Genomic DNA, 19511 nt, shown 5'->3' with positions numbered 1-19511 from the left:
CCCGCATACAATTGTAACTAAATTTGCAAGTCATCGCTAATGGAAGTGTCACCATTGATTTCAGCGACCGCGAAAACTATGGGTTTGACACTAATATCAGTCATTTTGGATTACTTTTAAATGTCTCGGTATCTCACCCACCCACCCCCGGCGACCCTCGGCCCGGAACCGCATAGCGTGAATTTGGAAGTTAATGCGATCAGAGTTTCACCATTGATTTCAGCGACCGCGAAAACTAATATCGGTCATTTTCTACTACTTTTATATGTCCCGGTAAACGCCCCCTGAGACCCCCTGGTTCGAATTTTGACAAAAACGTTTAACTCTGGTCTGGAGCCTGGACCAAGGTATTTGTGACTAAAATTTGGTAACTCTCGGTCAATTTGTCTGGTTCCCAAGCCGGTTCCGGGAAACGGCCCCCTCCCCGAGATCCAACTGGTTCGAAATTTGAAAAAATGCCTTCGTCTTGATCTGGGGCCTGGGCCAAGGTACCCCTGACAAAAATTTGGAAACTTTCGGTCCACTCATCTGGTCCCCATGCCGCACACAAGACAGACAGACAGACAAACATAAGAAAAACTCTTTCTTTTATTTATATTAGATTCATTAATAGTTATAATAAAAAGTTCATTTGTTTCAGTATGAATTAGAATAATATATAGCATATACCAGCACCAAAAAAAAAAAAAAAAAAAAAGCGAAACATTGTAGTAATGTATACTGTTACAATGTTACATTTGAAGAAAAAAAAAGTTATATCAGTACACATTAAATGATGGATTGATATTGTAATAGCATTGTACTAAATCTTCGTTTTAAGTCGAATATCTTACATTCGTAACGTATTATAAAGGATTCTACAATGTTCTGATTTCTTCATATTGAATCGGCATTTACTATTTGTAGTTGCTAATTATGGAATCTCACCTTCGAAATTTTTGTTCAAATTATTATGTTAATTTATTTTTATAATGATATCTCAAACATAATTAATAAAAATAACTAAAAATTACGTGAAAAAAATTGAAAACATATGACACAAGCACTTTCAACTTCACTCACTAATCCATGTGTTTTCAATCAGCGTTAAGTGATAGTAGAGAAGTGTCGAATGATAAGTCGTTGAGAATTTCATTTAAGCTACTTTGTATCAAGTATTTCGTTCCATATGATTGTCAGTTCCTTCCTAGTACAGTAAAACCAGTCTTCGACGGCCCCTTCATTAAACGAAAACTTGTGTTAAACTGAAACACTTCACGGTTCCATGAATTCACTGGCGAAAATCGTGTTAAATTCTGTTCATTAATCGGGCCTTGTATTACGAAGGAAACGGAAATCGAAATATGTCCTTTAACTGAAAATTTCAAGTTTCGGGATGTAGCATTTAGAAAGTTTTCAGATATCCTATGAGAGATCATATATATTTTTAGCAAAACAGATAGTGATGTGCAAACCGAAGCAGACACGACGGATATACAAGTTTTAATTGAGAATTACATGGAAAGTCTGAAAGGAGAAGAGGAGGTGGAGGAAGATGATAAATAAGGCATAGAGTTGGAAGAAAAATGTAGGTAGAAGACTTATCAAGATTCGGTCAAAAGTTTAAAGAAACAACATTTGCCTTACGACGAAATGGCACTGATATGCTTAGTGTGGTTTTCCAGGCAAAAGTCTTTGTGCAATATTGGTTAGGTAAGCAGCGATGTGTACAGAAAACCTTTCTTCACTGTTGGAAAAAATTAAGTTAACGTGTGTAGTATTTTTCTATTCATTGTAAACTTTGCATATATTAATTCTTAGTAGAAATAAATTTTGTAAATTGATTAAGGTACGTACAGGATCTAATTTTATCTCAATATGTCCATTATGTGCATATACTTTTTTTCATATGTCTATCTTCGCTAACCGGAAACCTATCTTTAATGGAAATTTTTGCGAGTCCCGTATAATTAATACAGGTTTTACTGTATAATTAAGTAATAGAATAGAATGATAGCATGTAAAGTAAAAGAAGTTACTTGTACTAATTTATATAAAGTATTTCCTTTTATATCATGGTCAATCATTTTCCTATAATAATTATAGAGGAAAGGGTGCAAATGTGGAAACGTGAGGGTAATGTGGAAACGTTCCACATTTCCCTCACCTTAAAGTTCATTGCATTGCTTTCTTATTACTAAATAATTTATTGAAGATAACACACATTTGAATCATACAAGTATATGTTAGATACTTTTTATTAATGGTCTAAGTGAGGGGTAAGGCTTAGGAGTAAAGCAAAGTGGAAACTGACAAAGAGGCGGAAAAAGGCAAATAATTGTCTTCACGGTTTTTATTACAGGGTTCCAGCGTTCAGAGTACCTCTTCAGAGGATCCCAGCGTAACGAGCAACTCTTCAGAGGATCCCAACGTTGCGAGCACCTCTTCAAAAGTTTGTGTGTCACCATATGAAATCATGAAAATGTTCTCTTTGAAGAGGAAGACTTCGAATAGAGGTCGTAAGCCGAGTTCTTGCGCTGTTTTCACATCGTCTCCGCCAAAAAACAGCTCGAAAAATCCTTATCTAAGAGTACGACTAGACCTTAACAGAAGCCGCCTGCAGGCGGTAAGAAGACTAGAAAAATGTCCAAAGTTCTCCTCCAATTAAAAAAAAAAACTGTAGTCTATCTTCCAGTTGGAGTAGAATAGCCCACCGAAAAAGACGCCCTATGCATATTTTATGGGAATCCATTTTCGAAAGATATGTGAGGTGAACTATGGATTAATTGTCAATTATGTTAGAAATGGAGTCACTCTAAGTGTGCCAATGTGGAAAGAGACATTTGTATTTGTGATTTCTGAAAATAAGACTTACCTACATAACATCTTTGTCTGTTGACAACAAAACCTTGAGGGAAATTTGTTTACTTTGTAACTTTCAGCTTTTTAACTTTGTAATTATTTCAAATCTTTTGTTGTCTTTCTTTCGTCTACAGATTAAAAACATACTATGATTAAAAACATACTATGAGCCAACAACTTTATGTGTTTAAACATTGATTTACTGTAATTTTAGGGTGTTTCCACATTACCCTCAGTTTTTAAAAAAATCGAAATATGCTAGTAGATGTGCCAAACATTTTTTATTTTTTACATACATGGTACTTGCGAATTATGGTTCCATATTTCTAACATTCTAAGGCATTTTGAGGCAATTTTCCAGGTTAAATTAACTATTCACTGCTTCTTTAAAAATAAATAGGAACTGGGTTTCCAAATTTGCACCCTCACTTCTAATAATAAAAGTTATAGATTGTTCAACCAAGAAAGTAGATTTAGTAGTCCATTAGATAATAATAAGAAATATATTTGTAGTTTATACAAAATAGATATTAGCTGTTTACCATTGGTATCATCCAAAACTTACACGGAACATCATAAAAATACATCATTAACTGTATACATTATCTTTGAAGACAACTCAAGAGTTTATTCAATGTTCTTGGTTAATGTTGCTTGGGTCATCTACTTTTTAACTTTTTTTAGGCTCTTAGTCGAGTTTTAAACCAAAATTAGCTTTAGATACTTTCTTCATTCTGAACGTATTTGATTTTTGTACAAAACTTTTATTGAAGTGAAAATACAAGCTTAAAATTTTATAATTATTTCTTTTGAACTAATAGAGAAGTTTGACACATCCAAAATGTTATCCAAAACTATTAATAAGTCTTCCATTTCACAATCTAGTAAAACTTGTCAACAGAGTTACTTCAAACTATGTACTAATGAAAAATTGACTGTATAATCTTCTGTGAAGTGACATCTCTTTAGCTATTGAATAAAGGATATGAGTCTTTCACAATATGTATTTCTAGTTTGCTCGATATATACTAGTATAAAATCAGTCTATTAAACATTTTTACAAATAATTGAAATTACAAAGGCAGAGCACAGTTTTGTAAGGAATGTAAACATCTCTTCTTTCACGGAATGAACATTATTTACAAACCCTCTGCCTTATCCTCCAGTTTATGGACGAGTAATTCCTAGAAAGAAGAATAAATTTATAATTCTACTCTCAACATACAAAAGAAGATCTTAATATATTTAATCTAGAGCTATTTTATATAACTCTAGAGCTATTTTATATAACTCTAAAGCTATTTTATATAACGTATAATGCTAACGTAAGAGTTAACATTTTACGTTTAATGTTTAACTTAAAAATCGTAAAATAAAGTTTACTAATAGGATTAAAACTCCCGTAGTGGTATTAAATGTACAACGAAGAAAACAATTAATGAAAAAGCAAACTTTCTAACTATGAATATCGACGTAAAACTTAAGAAATAATTGATCAAAACGTTTAATTGAAGTATGACTTTCTTTGGTTGTAAATCGTTGACTCTACCAAGGATGTTATAAATAGAGGATCTGCCCATATGTATCTTCATCCTATTAAATCGGTGAAGCCAAAAGGCAACCGAGCATCGGCACGTCTGATTGGCTACTCTCGTTTCTGCCATCTTCTGATTGGCTACTTTCGTTTCCGCCATGATTGTTGGCTCAAAACATTGCGATCCTATTGGGCGGAGTGGGCAGAGTAGGGGTGGCGAAACTGTGATGTATGGCTTCAAGATTTTGTTGTAAGGGCAGATCCTCTATTTTATAAGATCCTTGGACTCTACAAAAGAAACAAAGATAAAGAATTAAAGCTTTTAAAATGTAATGTTGCGTAAGAATGATAAAAAATAAGTTGGTGGATAAGATATCAAATGAAAAAATGTCGGAAATAGAGTCAGTGTACTGAACACTTCATAGGATATGTTAGACATATTATGAGACAATTATGGAAATGAATGACGAAAGAATAAGTAGCCAGAGGAAGTTCAAGACTGAAATATACAGATGAAATATTGCAAGATACACCTATGTAGTGAAATAAAAATACAAAGAAATGAAACGTATGGGTCAGAGTGGAGAAATGTGTAGTAAGATGTCAAAGCCTAGAGATTTCTGACCCACAAAGAAGACGAAGATACATAGCACTCAGGATTGCCATTGGGAAATGCTAAAAGATAGTAGAATTCCCAGAACCAATAAAAAAAAATTTATTATATTTACCAGTTTAATAAATACGAACTGTAATTCACCTGTTAAGTTTAAGAAGAAGAAGTAAACTTATGTGTACCATCTTTAAAATGAAGGATTATACTTTTTGAAACTCTTCTTGCCTTTCGCCACTAGTTGGTAGAAAAAAAGAATGACTTCACTTTTCAAAAATATAAGAAAAAATAAATTTAAAAACAGTTACTCGAACATTAGGAAAAAAAGTACCAACATTAGGTTAAACAGGAAAAAGTACAAAAATTCCTAACAATTAATATAATTACGTAATGTACTTTATTTCTTTATTAGGGGTTATGGTGGCTGAGTGGTTGAGTGCTTATCTCTAACGCATAAGTTCTGTGGTTCGATACTCTACCAAGTAAGTTTGTAGTAGACAAAAAAATATTTTGATTCCTGTTTTTCCGTATGATTATGATTCCGTACTATATGAATATGATTCCTTCTGTTAGGAGCTGAATCTCTTGTAAACAATGAATAGTTGTTTTAAAGGGATATTTTACCCATAAATGTTTCCTTCTTTTCTTTTTTTTTTAAAAAAAAAATTGTGGAGTCAGTTACAGCTGACGTACTTCTTAAGACTTCGTGTTAACTAGAACTTCTTTCCTATTTTCTTGTATGCCCATCACTTGGTATTCAAACAGCTATTTAATTTAAATTAAGATAATAATGATTTGTGAGAAAGTCTGATTGCAACGATAGTCCTTACACATGTATAGATGGTTATAAAAATAATGTATACAACTACAGCTTGTAAACGCAAGATATGTAAGGCGGTCCACTGAAAATGCATGTGCAGCACCAAGGTATTGACAGTAGTTTGTTAGGTGATTGTATATAGTACATTAAATGAGTAAGAATGGAGCAGTATATTGAAGGTGACAAGCAGTGGTGAAGCAGAATGGGAGATTTATCGTCGTTTCGATTATATTAAATTATTGGTGTGTGACTAATTGTCGCTAATGTATCTCAAGTAGTCAGAGTGAAAGATATGTCGCTAGAAGTAATGACAAAAGTTATGGGGTCTATAGAACTCATGGCAAAACCACAGAGAAGACTCCGTCAAATCATTGAAGAGCATTGTCATCAAGAACCATAGAACAAATCAGTCAAAGGTGAAAGCAGGACTTAATTACTACCTCGGAAAGGCTATTGAAACAATTAGACACAAGTTAGATAGCCTTTACAACCGCGTCAGGTTACAATTTTCAAGTTGCTGATAATCACCAACAGCGCTTTTTGATAGCCATCTGTATATTATCATATATTATTATCATTATACCATACACATGTAGGGTTGCGAAGTAAAAGATATCCGATACTTTTTAAAATTCGATTTCATAATATTACAAAGCTCATACTTTATCGATTTCCAATTTTTCTTCATATAAAGTTTTATGGACTGCTTTTATGAGTGGAATCGCCTCGGAACTGTTTTGATAAAGAAGTGTGACACATCCTCTATACATATGAAGTCATTAATCCACTTCCCATCTCACTCGCTACATTACCAGTTAAAAGTTAGACGATATCTATTAGTTATTAGGTTTAATGTACGTACTCACCATAAAATCTCAAGTATGGCTATGCACATTGTAAGGTTCTCTTGGGTTTTCGTAAACTTCAGGAGCTATAAAACAGAAAAGTTGAGAAATATCATTGAATGAACAAATAAATAAGGTAAGTGTACCAGTAGCTGACACTGCTCCAAAAGCTGACACTTTTATCTTAAATTGAACATAATAAGGTTATTTGTGATCATTAATAGATTTCTCAGCGCACACACTTTTCTTGATGGTTTAGCAACATTTTGCTTAGTCGTGGTTAATTTGCGTGCCAACTAATAGAAGTATGACGAAGTTGAATTACGTGCTTTGAAGAAATATGCAAAAATGAGAAGAATTCTTAAGAAATACGGTAAGCCTACTTACCTTGTTACTCTTATGTTAATTTATGATTTTTCTCTAGTTCAGCAGCATGTTGAATATGTATTCTGTTGGTGAAACAGTGTAGTGAATTGCAGGAGGAAAATTTTGTTAAATTTCAAACTCTAAAACTTCAGGAGGGGGGGTGTCAGGTATTGGTGTCCTTTTATGTAGGGTTATTCCAGTAGCTGACACTGCATGTCAGGCATTGGTAAACAGCATAACGGCATTAATTTATGAATTTCATACATAATTTACACGAGAAAGTAACACTTGTCTTCTGTTATCAATTTCACTAAATTTGGATGTCTCGGTCCAAAAGCTGACAGGGGTTGTCACTTATTAGAACAGCAAAATACTGTTTTGTACCAAGACCTGACATAAAAATTTTCAATGGATTTGAGCAACACAATGATGCAAACATCATTTTACAGAAAATAATATTTTGTGGTTGTTCTGAAACAGATTTAAGACAAAATAAAAATTCGTGATCTGCTTCTTTTTCACTTTTCATTGATTAGAACACAGATAGACAATGGCACTTTCTCCTGTAGTTGGAAACTAGATATGCCGAGGTGTGTGTGTGAACTTCTTGGAACAGCCAAGAGTGCGGTATTTTATCCAGGCACCTTAAGATATATCCAGAATTCTTAACGCAGACGAGATTGCATCCTCTTTGTTTCCGAAAGGAGAAAGGTGTTAGTTTGTAAGAAAAAAACTATATACACATATGCAAGCAATGATGAAAAACAATGTACGACAATGCTGATTACAACTAGTGCATGTATTTTGGTTCCCCCAATGGTTGTATAGAGTTGCAAATGAATACCAGCTTCTGTAGCTAATTCAATGCCTAAGAATTGGGGTATTGGTAGATCTGAGTAGATTGGATGACAGTAGAGACATTTTATGAATATATGACTAATGTGTTTCAACCATGGCTTGAAAAGTCAAATATCAAAACTCTTGTGTTGGTTTTCCTTGATGGTCATGCATAGCATCTCACTGAGCCTCTAAGCACTTTTTGTAGTAACAATGGTATTGTGCTTGTAGCTTTGTATCCGAATTCCACTCATGTTTTTCAACCGATGGATGTTTCAGTTTTCCATCTACTCAAGAGCGCTTGGAAATGTGGTATGCATCAGTGGAGAATCAAACATGACGGTAGAAAGCTAAGAAATGAAGACTTTGCACCTCTTTTGGAAAAATACAATGAAAATGTCAGTAACTCCTACTGCAATACAAAATGGATTCAGAGCATGTGGTCTCTACGCATTTAATGCTGATAATATAGACTATCAAAAGTTCAGGAAAGGAGAAACAACTTGAGAGATATCTTCCGGAAATCTCTCCAATGAAACTCATCACGGCCAAATAAATCAATTCTTGTGTTTCCTAAAACAAAGAATCTGTACTGAGAAAGTTAAAAAAAATCTCCGATTGTGATGGCACGCTTTTACGCAACATAGAAGATAAAAAAATCTTTTCCTCCTGTGGATGCAGAGAAGTGTAGCAGACATGATCCTCCACCCAGAATAGACAACAAACAAGTTACGGATGAAATATCTACTGAACAAAATACGAATGACACTACTAATATATCAATTTCAAGCACTTCGGAAATTACAGAAACTCACGTTTCTACGCAAGAACAAGTTGCAGAAGTAACTAAAATTTCTACTCATCAAAATAGAAGTGAAACTATGTTTTCAATTCCAAGGACTTCGAAAACTACAGAAACTGACGTTCCTAACCATGAACAGGGAGCAAAGGAAAGCACTGATACTATTAATTCCGTCATCATTTAAAATAACTATTTTAGCCGCACCATACAATCACGCCTACCTTAAAGAGTAGGAGAGAGAAAAGAGCTTCAGTCGCAACATCGGCAGTGTGGAAGAAATATAATATAATATAAAAGTGAATATTTTCCAGAAAGGATTTTGAAGACTAAGCAAAACGAAGCTTTCGTCAAAGTTACGCTAAAGACTAGATATGGCTGGTGTTGGCCGAAAGTTGAAGACAAGCTATTGTATGCATATGAAGACATATTGAAAAAAAAAAAAAAAAAAATCAATTCACCTAAATATGATTTGAATCCAAGGTGGGAGCATATCTGATAGAAGAGATTGAGAATTATCGCGTTAGCAAAAGGTAAGAAATGTCTTGAAATTTTAAATGAATATACAGTAGAACCTAGATAATTCGAACTTCTGTAATTCGAAAATTTCTTTATTTAGAATTTTTCTCTTGGTCTCTAGAATTTTATATACAAACAATACTACAAAAAAAATCATGGTTAATTCGAATTATAATCTGGATAATTCGAAGTTTTTGCCGTGTAAATCTAAAAGGAGGTCAAGTCATCGGATCGGATTTTCCAAGAAACGGATGAAGATACGTACTGTAGCAGGCTTTCCGCTTTTCGCAGGCTCTGAGTGCGGCCGAGGCAGCGAAGCACATCACGCAGCTCAGACGGTTTTTGGAAAGCAAAAATGAAGTAAGTGATGAACTATTCCGTTCCTTGAATTTGTTAGAATCGTTTGTAATGACCGAGAGACTAAATTCTAGGAAACAAGCAAAGATCTCAGCATTTTTTGAAAAATGATTTTTCGAGTCTCATGACAGTTATTTGTCTATTAATACAGTAATATTCTTTTCTGTTTTTATGATTTTTTCAATGTTCATGCATAATACAGTGCTAGTGTATGTACGTACGTATTACAGTAGAGTATTTTACTTCATATTGTATTAACCTATGTTTTTTCTAGTTTTACAATGAGTGTATGGTACTTAAAACACTTATTATTAGCTCCAATAATGGTCTTTATGTTAAAACTTGAAGTTTTATTGTTTATTTCAACCATTTACAAAAACTTTTCTCATTCGAATTTTTCTACTGGTCCCTTGAGGTTCGAATTATCCAGGTTCCACTGTATTTGAATAAGTACTTAACAAAGAGCAGATTCTACCTATTATAAATCTGTTACTTCTGTTTAACCTATATTTTAAAAGAATACATTATGTTATTCTTACTAATAAATGATTTCATTATACACACATTCTTTAAAGTAAAACTGTCAGCTTTTGGTACATTACTATGTCAGGCATTGGATCATTGGTATTTTCTGCGTGTCAGCAACTGGTACAAGCGGGTTATGTTCCATATAAATTTCGGTAACTCATATATGTTTATCTGAAGGCCTTATATCAATTGAAAACCTTTCCTTAAACTTAAACCTTTCAGTTACTAAAGGCATAATCTTTCTATGTTGTTTTATTTACAAAGCAAAGCATTAGATTTAGAAATACATCCTTAAAGTGTCAGCTATTGGTGCACTTACCTTATCGTATTCTACACAAACACATAAATACATATTTGTCTATATACAATATATCGGGAGGCTAAGGGATTCAGATTAGGAGAACGGTCTGTAATAATTCCTAACCAACTTCTTCAAATGATATTCCATTTTTATTTGACTTCTCTTTAAGACTTGATGATTCAGAGCGCATGGTGCAATGACCTCCCACTCCCATATACACAGCAATGAATATAGTTAGTGCCATAATTTGTGAAAAAGTACACGTCTCCTGCCTTTTCGACTGGGATTTCGTACTTGGACATGTTAGAATTCTATTTCTGGTACGCCTAGTACAGTCAACAAGTAACAAGTTAAATTTCTCGCATGAGAAAAATAATTTTGAGTTTCTCTTATCATTCGTGTCACTTTTATGTGGTGTAGAATAATTGAAAACTTAAAATCTTAATTTTTCTAATCCACCAAATGATGTGTAATAGTTCTAAATACAACGTGAATTATAAGTCACTTTACATTAGCAATTGTTCAGTTTTCAGTAGGCTAAAGCAGTAGTAGACGACTGATTTGAATGACATTTTTAAGGAATACCAGGACTTTATAAAGGATAGAAACTTTCTTATATCTACAATCTACAGTTAAGTAAATTTACAACGGATAGAAAGTTATCAAAGGATTAACGTATGTTTATATATCAATGGTAGGGATAACATGACCACTTTAACCAAGATATAATACAGGGTGTCTACTAAAATTCCAAAATGAAATTTCGTGACTTTTTTGTGACCTTTTCTTTACCGAATCATAAAATTTCCTAACATTTTCAGAACGAATTTGGGTGCGAATTAGGCCGAATTTTCATCCATGAGATAGAAACGTACTTTGCTTGCGATTTGGTAGCGTCTAAAACCGATAATAGACATTTTTGGTGGTGAATTTTGACGTTTTATAGAACAAAATTTTCCAATCTGTACTTACATTTGTACAGTTTAAAAAATCGTGACCGAAAAGCTAAATTCCGTGACTTTTTCGTGACTTTCATGACCGTTTTCTGATTTCGTGACTTTTTCGTGACATTCGTGACTTTCGTGACCGATAGACACCCTGTAATAGTTATTTATGCAGTACTTTCCGAACACTGTACCTCCATTTCAACAAGCAATACATAGCATTAATAAAAGATTAAACAGATTGGGTCTGTAGAGTATTTTTCAACACTAAGGATTCCTAAGTGTGTGGAAGAAACTTTGATGATTGTAGCGCAATGTTTTTGTTCTCCGTAAATCTAATGAAACGTTAGGACATAGAGTATACAGGAAACCAACACACAAGGATCTATCTCTATGCAAGCAGTTGTTATCATACTCACAATGTCTTACAGTTCTAAAATCTTGACACAAAACAGTCTCCATAGATAACCAGGAAAGTTTACAAGACAATTTCCGTCATCTTAGTCCTGCAAGAGAATGACTAATCTTACAGGTACGAAAAGGATCATTACTGGTCAAAGCAAAGTGATCGGAAAAGGATTACTTAGGGTTATCTCTTCACTACTGTATTACCTTTCATCTGTCACACCCAGAGCCGTAACTAGGGAAAGGGGCGAGCGGGGTGGTTGTCCCGGAGGCTGATAGCAAGAGGGTGCCGAAAGAGCAAGAACAAAGCAAACGTGGTGGAAATGAATAAACGATATTATCGGTTTGCAAAGAAATAGATTTGTTAAAAAAATTTCTTGATTGCTTTCCACTCGCAACCCAAACGTTTCAATAACAGTTACGAGTTTTTACATATTACTTTTAAAAAAAAATATATGATTTGCTATTGTCGGTGTGATAAAAGGTGCCGAGTAATGACTTCTAGTCTATACATGAGCGGTTTCAAAATTAGAAACGGTTGAAGTCTAAAATATCTGTTCGGCATTTTGATGGTAAGAGGTTTGTTAGCTAATCCCGCTTTTCTACCCAATCGGATTAATCACGACGCCGAAAATGAAGGTATGAAAGTGAAAAGGGTGAAGAGGCACACAAACTCTTGTTTGCGTGGAAATATAAAGAATTAAGGTAAACAGGGGAAATAATAACATTTTTCAAACTTCTAGCAGTTGTGGAATATGGGTTGATGGGATCAGAACTTAACCCAATATATTTCGTCTTATTCAACGATTGATCAGTAGTGTTTCATTTTTTATTCCTAGGGGCCGCGGTGGCTCAGTGGTAGAACGTTTACCTCTGGTGCTTGGGGTCCCGGGTTCAGTTTCAGCCCGCACCAAGGAAAATTTGTGGTGGACAAACACCGTGTGCGTAGGTTTCCTCGGGATTCTCCCGTTCCCTCCCACTTTCTTCATTCCACCATTTCATTCATTACTTATCATTACCGTCTCCTTTAGCCTAACCGGCATAATTTTCTTTATTTATTCCTTTGATGTATGAAATGATTCCAATTTGAAGAAATTTATTGAGATCATTTCTCCATCAACTACTTGTATCGTCAGGAAATTATTTTTGTGTGTTTGTATCTAGTTGTATAATATTTTTACATACAAATCATGTACAAACATTATATATGTGTGTATGTGAGTGTCTGTATCTGTATTAGTGTATTTTTAAAATGTTAATTAATACTACGTAACCTTAAATTCAGAACTTTCAAACATTATGGAATTAAGTAATTTCTATAATTTCAAACATATGTGTTAACCAAACTATATTTTGGGTTTCAAATACAAACATTGAACATATTCTTCACTTCCATCGGTCAATATTGAGAAATTTGAAAAAAAAAAAAAAAAAAAAAGGCTCCTTCTAAATTTCCGCTACATTTCACAAAATACTTTTTACAGCAAAACAATCAAAATTAAAATGCTATTTGTGTGATTACATACATACTAAAATTACAGAATTTACAATTATTACTGGAAGTTAATGCTGTCACCCATTTCAAACATTTTAAAAGCACGTAGTTTCTAATGTATTGAAATTTCATTTCTTCTCGATAGTACAAAATGTTTTATCAGTCGTAAATTTCCATAATTGTTCTCCAAGTGGATTAGTATACAACCAAAGGTAGTTTTATCAAGTTTAACAAAAAAAAAAGTCCAAAATAAGCTTCTTGAAAACAACTTTTATTTGTAAAAGAATCTTTTGGTTGTTGCAATGGTCTGTCCAAACATCTTAATAAAAATTCTGCGTTGCGTAACAATAAAAACTGCTGCTATGTAAAAATAAATAAAACTTGGTAAGGTGAGTGTAGGGGGCGCCGAAATCTCTAGCTACGGCTCTGGTGACACCTCCAGTAAACTCAGCAAAACACTTGCCTGACTTGGTATATCAGTTCTTCACAAACCTCTAACTTATATCAGATTATTACTTAAACCAGTGAAAGACAAATTGCACCTGGTACTACTGAAGTATATCGTATATCTTATGATGGTGTATATCGCCTACCTTCTGAATGTGGCCAATCACATATAGGGCAGACTGGAGCTCCAATAGGACAGCAGTACAAGAAACACTACATCAAACGACAATAATCCTAGAAGTCAGGATTAGCAGAACATAGCTCAGAGATGGAGTTAATTTTTCAAATGCTACAATAGTAACCAAATGCAAAATTTTTTGGTTATATAATAATAAAGGAAACAAAATCCATCTCACTTGAAACAAAAAATCTCAATAGAGATAATGGGTTTCAGCTCAGTCCTATTTAGTTTGACATTTTCAGGAACACAAAATAGCCGTTCAAAAAGGCACTTCTCGAGATCACAGCAAATGTCACTCAGGAGCCAGTATTTCCCTCAGCCAATTACAGCCCCGATTCTAAGCTCTGTCTCTGTATAGTTACGATATATGTGCCCACATATCTCCGGTTATTTCATAACAATACCTGGAAATTAATGCAATGTTTGTGTTTGAAATATCGGAGGTTAATATTTTCCTTCGGCTGATAGTCTCAAAAACTTACTAAACATATACCACATTGATTTGACACCTAGTCTTTCGTTCCAAGCGCTGCTGTCGACTGAAGAAATTCCACTCCCTTTTGTCATCTGCTCTCTCGCTTAGCAAGAGCTGAACCCCCCATTGGCTAAACGCGTGGGAGTGTGAGGGTGTGAGCTTTAGTTCGCATTTTTGCCACGGCTCAAGACATTTTGGCAGCACTATAGAGTGTTCTTTGTAATTTGTGCATTGAAAATAATGAACTTGGACACTTGATTTAACTAAGGTAACTTCCTAGTCTAAGTTAATGTTATGATATAACTTGAAATAATTTCATAATTTCGTAACAATAAATAAATAATTAATTTCAAATTAATTTTTTCAAGTGACAAACAGATCTCTCTGAACATTTCCGGTTTAGCATGAGGATATTTGCAGTTACTTGAATATGTGTTCTTCGAAATCTCTAAGATAAACATTCAACTAACTCTATGACTGGCCTATTCAATCCGAAAGTCCAATGCCACATCAACAAAAGCTCTCCATTGTCCTCTATCCTTAGTCAACTAGATCTAGTTTCCACTTTTTATTCCTATTTCTGCAAAAATCCATCTTATTATCGTCCTCCCGACCACGCCTAGTCTTTCTAATGATCTTTTCTTCTGATTGGCTTTCTACTTAAAATTTTGAAGGTGTTTCAATCTTCTTCCATTCTTGCTACATGACCTGGTTACCTGAACCTTCTAGACTTAATGACCGTTACAACGTTAGGTAAATCATATAAATTATATAGTTCCAATTTTTAAGTTTTCGTTATTCCCTGTTCCCATCTGCCTTGGAATATTCGATTTAGGATTTTATTTTCAAAACCTTTTAGTCTGTGCTCTTCTCTTAAAGTGAGCAACGATGTTTAGCAACTGTACATTACAACAGGAACAATTTAGACGGTCTAAGTAAAAAGGGCACATAAACTTATGTGTTTTCTCGTGCAAATTCACATTATTGTTCTCCTGTGTCTAAAAGTTTAGTGGCGGCAGTTTTATGCCAATATCTCAAGAAATAAGGGTGAAGTTTGTTGGAGAATTTGAAGTACTTCAATTTAAAACCAGTAATTCAGATTCATGTCCGAGCCAGTTTGATATTTGCTGAGACTATCGAAACTATTTACTATTTAAAACAATCACTTATATTAACTAAATTCAATGATATAGTTGAATAGGCTCTAGTGTTGCGAATTTGAATGTTAATAACCAGATAAGGAGTGGAGACAAAAATTTCTTTCAATCTTCATATTAGAGCTTTTATTATTATTATTATTATTATTATTATTATTATTATTATTATTATTATTATTATTATTATTATTATTATTATTATTCCATTAAGAACATAAAGCAACATTTATGACAATCTGTTACTGTGACATACCAGGAATAGTGAAACCTACTTACCTTGAGGTAGTGGCACTGCATGATTTATTACAGGCAATCGCATGTTAGAAACGTACGGTCCTAAAATAAAGATTTTGTGACAGAGCTTAGTTTTCCAACTGTTATTCTTAATTTATCTGTTATATCTTAATTACGAAACGCGACTGTAATAACACACTTATCTACTAAATGCATATGAATATGCATATACGATATGCATATAAGATGTAAATGGAAGATAACTGAATTTATGTTAACTGATTTTCTTAAATTTTCTGCTGCTTCTTAAGTTTGTGTACTTTACAAGTTCGATTTCTTTGAAAATTATACAATATATTAACACGCTCAGGGATTCCTACAATCATTTTATTTATTGGTAACTGTAATTCCTGAAAATACCTTGTAGTTCCAAGCTTTCGGCTTTCCCTTAGAATCTTGATCACTGAAATTTAAAACAAGAAAACGGAAAAGAAAAAAGCTAATGGAACTAAAATAAAAATGAAGGTCTCTGTTTATGTGTACTTTTGTCTCGTACTAGAAGGTTGCCGACTTATATTAGTAGTTGAGGAATACAAGCAACATTGGCATAAATGTAAAAACATTAATATGAGCTAACAATGTTTCACTACAAAACAAAGGAATAGATAAATTGTCTCTTTCATGTTACAATTTGGTGTTTCACCATTTGATGAATGATTGAAAGCTAGGGCACGATATTTCTTCCACACTGATCAATCTTGATAAGGCCGTCTCTTTTATTATAATGACATCTTTTTGTTTCCCTTTTGATTCTAAACTCCGTGACCAAGATTCCACGGGAGAGCCGAAAGCTACAAAGCTCAAGATGTTTTCGGGTATTACAGTTACCTGTTGATAAAATTATTTTAAAGAAAATTAATTTGAACTACTGATAACACTGAAATTAAAATTTAAATATAATTATTAGTATAAAGCCGTGTATTGATTTTATATTAGTATAAATATTTATATATTAATTATAAAATTCATTTTTATAATATTTTATTTTCTTTTCCCGATCTAAAGATCCAATATATTTCATTCAATCAAAAATTTCTTGTACGCCTTATATCTGGAGAACTACACACAGTGTAACCAAACCCAAAGTACCATTTAGCTCAGAATGATGTGTTTATTCCGTAGAAAATATGAAAACTTGATTTAGGGGTCGTTGGAAAATTTTGTGACTCCTGATCCAAAAACTAATTATTGGCCAGAATCGTGATTTTTTTATTTTATTTTATTTTTTTTATTTTTTTATTTTATTATTATTATTATTTTTTTTTTGTATCATTCCTAAAATTTTTGTTAACAGACATTTCAAAACAATTTTTGTTTGATTGGAATACATCATACAGGTTAAGATATATAAATTTTGAAGAAAATGTAAAGGAATTCCGTCATAAATTTAACAACTGGAAAACTTCTGGAATAACTGGAAAACTTCGCCAGGTTTTAAGTTGAAATTGAATTTAATTATCACAAAGTTTACTGAAAGAACTCTTAAAATCAATTTTATAAGCTTTTATTGTTCTAAGTACTCACTTCTATTTGTTGCTTGATAATGATACGACGGAATTATGGTTTGAACATCTGTAATAATAATGGAAATTGTTATAAACAAAATTGTGAAAGGTACAAAAATTAGCTAATAATTATTTAAACTGAATCTTCCTTTTGACCACTTATATTTTGGAATAGAACATTGACATTATGCAATTAGTTTCCTCAATTGACAAACTATAAGCGAGAAAAATATGCGCTTCGGGTTTTCAGTGATCTTCAGAAAAGATGTATATTGCCTAGTAGTTAAGTTTTGGGATATTAATGTCTTAGAGTATTAAATAAATAGATGTTACTACAATGCTTGATTTGTTTAAAAAACAGAAAGCAGTTAAGTGTTAGAATAGGCCTATTTATTTCTTAGAGTATTACTTAAATAAATGTTGATATAGTGCTTGTTTTGCTGGAAAATGAAGTGAAATGAAATTTTTCAGTTTTATGTCCGACGATTATAAAGGCTAGGCTAAAGGAGACGATGAGAAATGAATGCAATGGTGGAATTAATAGAATGGTAGGAAACGGGGAATCTTGAGAAAACCAGGGCGTGAGCTGAGATCGAACCAGGGACCCCACGCACCAGAGGTGAACGATCTACTGCTGAGCTACCGCGACCCCTTGTTGTGTTGGAAAACGTGTGCATGTTTCAAAGGGCTATTTCAACAATTTTGAAGTAGCCATTTCTTAGAGTACGAGGGGGAATGCGAAAATAAATTTCCCCTTTCGTTTTCCCCATGAAAGTGAACAGCAGTGGAGGAAACAAAACAGTCTTGATTTCGCACACAGTGACTTCCATCTGTTTCCGGCTTTAGAGAATACTCTCGACGGCAGACGCTTTCGAAGCAATGCTGAAGTCACGGAAGCAGTTTGAAGCTTTTCCTGTATACAGAGTCGTGAATTTTTCCTGGGGTTTTGAAGATTATAAACTGTTATGACAAATGTCTCAATGTACGTGGTACTTATGTAGAGAAATAAAGGAACGTCTGATCTTGAATGTCACCTGCTATTTTTGGTCTTACATCCCCACCTTTGTCCACAGTCGCCTGGGGAAACTTATTTCGGACTCCTCCTCCTATAATGTAGATAGATATTATTATCATTCTTGTTTTGATGGAAAACCTGTATCTGTCGCAAAGGGTAGAAGTGGTGAAATAGCTATCCTTTTTAAGGGTATTGCGCACATAGATGTTACTTTTATGCTTATTTTACTTGAAAACATTGTGTATTTTGCAAAGACAAGAGTGTTGGAGTAGCAATTTCTTAGAGTTCTAAATACATAAATATTACTTTCAAATGTTATTATAATTTCAGATGTAAGATTTAGGGGACTGATCAAACATCAATGGGAATAATATTTTTTCTTATATTCTTAAACATTAAGAGGTGAAGATGGGTAGTACCTGGCAACGGGAAATTACTTATTTAACAGAAAATAGTAAATACATAATCGAACATACTGAAACAATTGATACGTTGTAAGCACTTCCAGTGAAAGTTTTGTCAGAAAGGAAGGGAAAGAAGTAGAGTTCCAAAACAAAACAAAAAAGTGCCAGTGAAACATCAAGATGGACTCCATATTGAAATGAAGGATCAGGCAAACAGCACAAAGAGCATTTTGTTCATTAAGTTTCTTTTTCCTTATCTGATGATGCATTTAGCGAAACAAGAACTTTACTTTTCTTAATATATGTGATTATATTTTGAATGTATTCTTACAAATAATTAATAAGTATATTATACGCATGTATATTAGGTACGAAATGCATTTAGCAATTGTTCTGAATTTTAGTGACTTTTGCGTATTAATTTCAGTTAACTAATACCGATATTTTCTATGGTGCAATGTGGAAAGATGAATAGCTTTTTTCTCTTCTGCCCTTTAATAAAGTTGAAATTAAATAAACATGATTATTCATCTACAATTAGAAAAGATCTGTTTATGGAGTTCATAAAATGAATATTTCACAAATAACAGTTCAGTATCTAGACAGTTCTGCTTAGGATAATGAATACTTTCTTAATTTACTATGCTTTTTAGAAGGTAGCAACTTTTAACTTGCTCAAAGAATATTAAACGTTATTTTTAGGCGTGATGTATAGTTAACACAATGTCTTCATTACGTACTTTAATACTTACTTAGCTGAGAATTATTACAGCATTCAATATGACTGTAACTTGTATCATATAATAATTTTCATTTTAAGATTCTTTTTGTC

At 33.2% G+C, this 19511-nt stretch overlaps 1 protein-coding gene across 1 annotated transcript in view; it reads right to left on the bottom strand.

Moving 5' to 3' along the window:
- Positions 1 to 3103: 3103 nt before the first annotated feature.
- Positions 3104 to 19511, bottom strand: part of LOC145683701 (uncharacterized) — a gene marked incomplete at its 5' end in the record, with an annotated part of 69961 nt that continues 53553 nt past the window's right edge. The window contains 4 exon segments of the mRNA XM_081755115.1: positions 3104 to 4025; positions 6672 to 6736; positions 15738 to 15797; positions 17280 to 17327. Coding sequence (XP_081611241.1) covers positions 6681 to 6736; positions 15738 to 15797; positions 17280 to 17327 — 164 coding nt within the window.

The sequence above is a fragment of the Thermobia domestica genome, chromosome 4, assembly GCF_964235325.1.
Source record: "Thermobia domestica chromosome 4, izTheDome1.hap1.1, whole genome shotgun sequence".
Taxonomy (NCBI): Eukaryota; Metazoa; Arthropoda; class Insecta; order Zygentoma; family Lepismatidae; genus Thermobia; species Thermobia domestica.
This window is presented reverse-complemented; position numbering and strand designations above follow the sequence as displayed.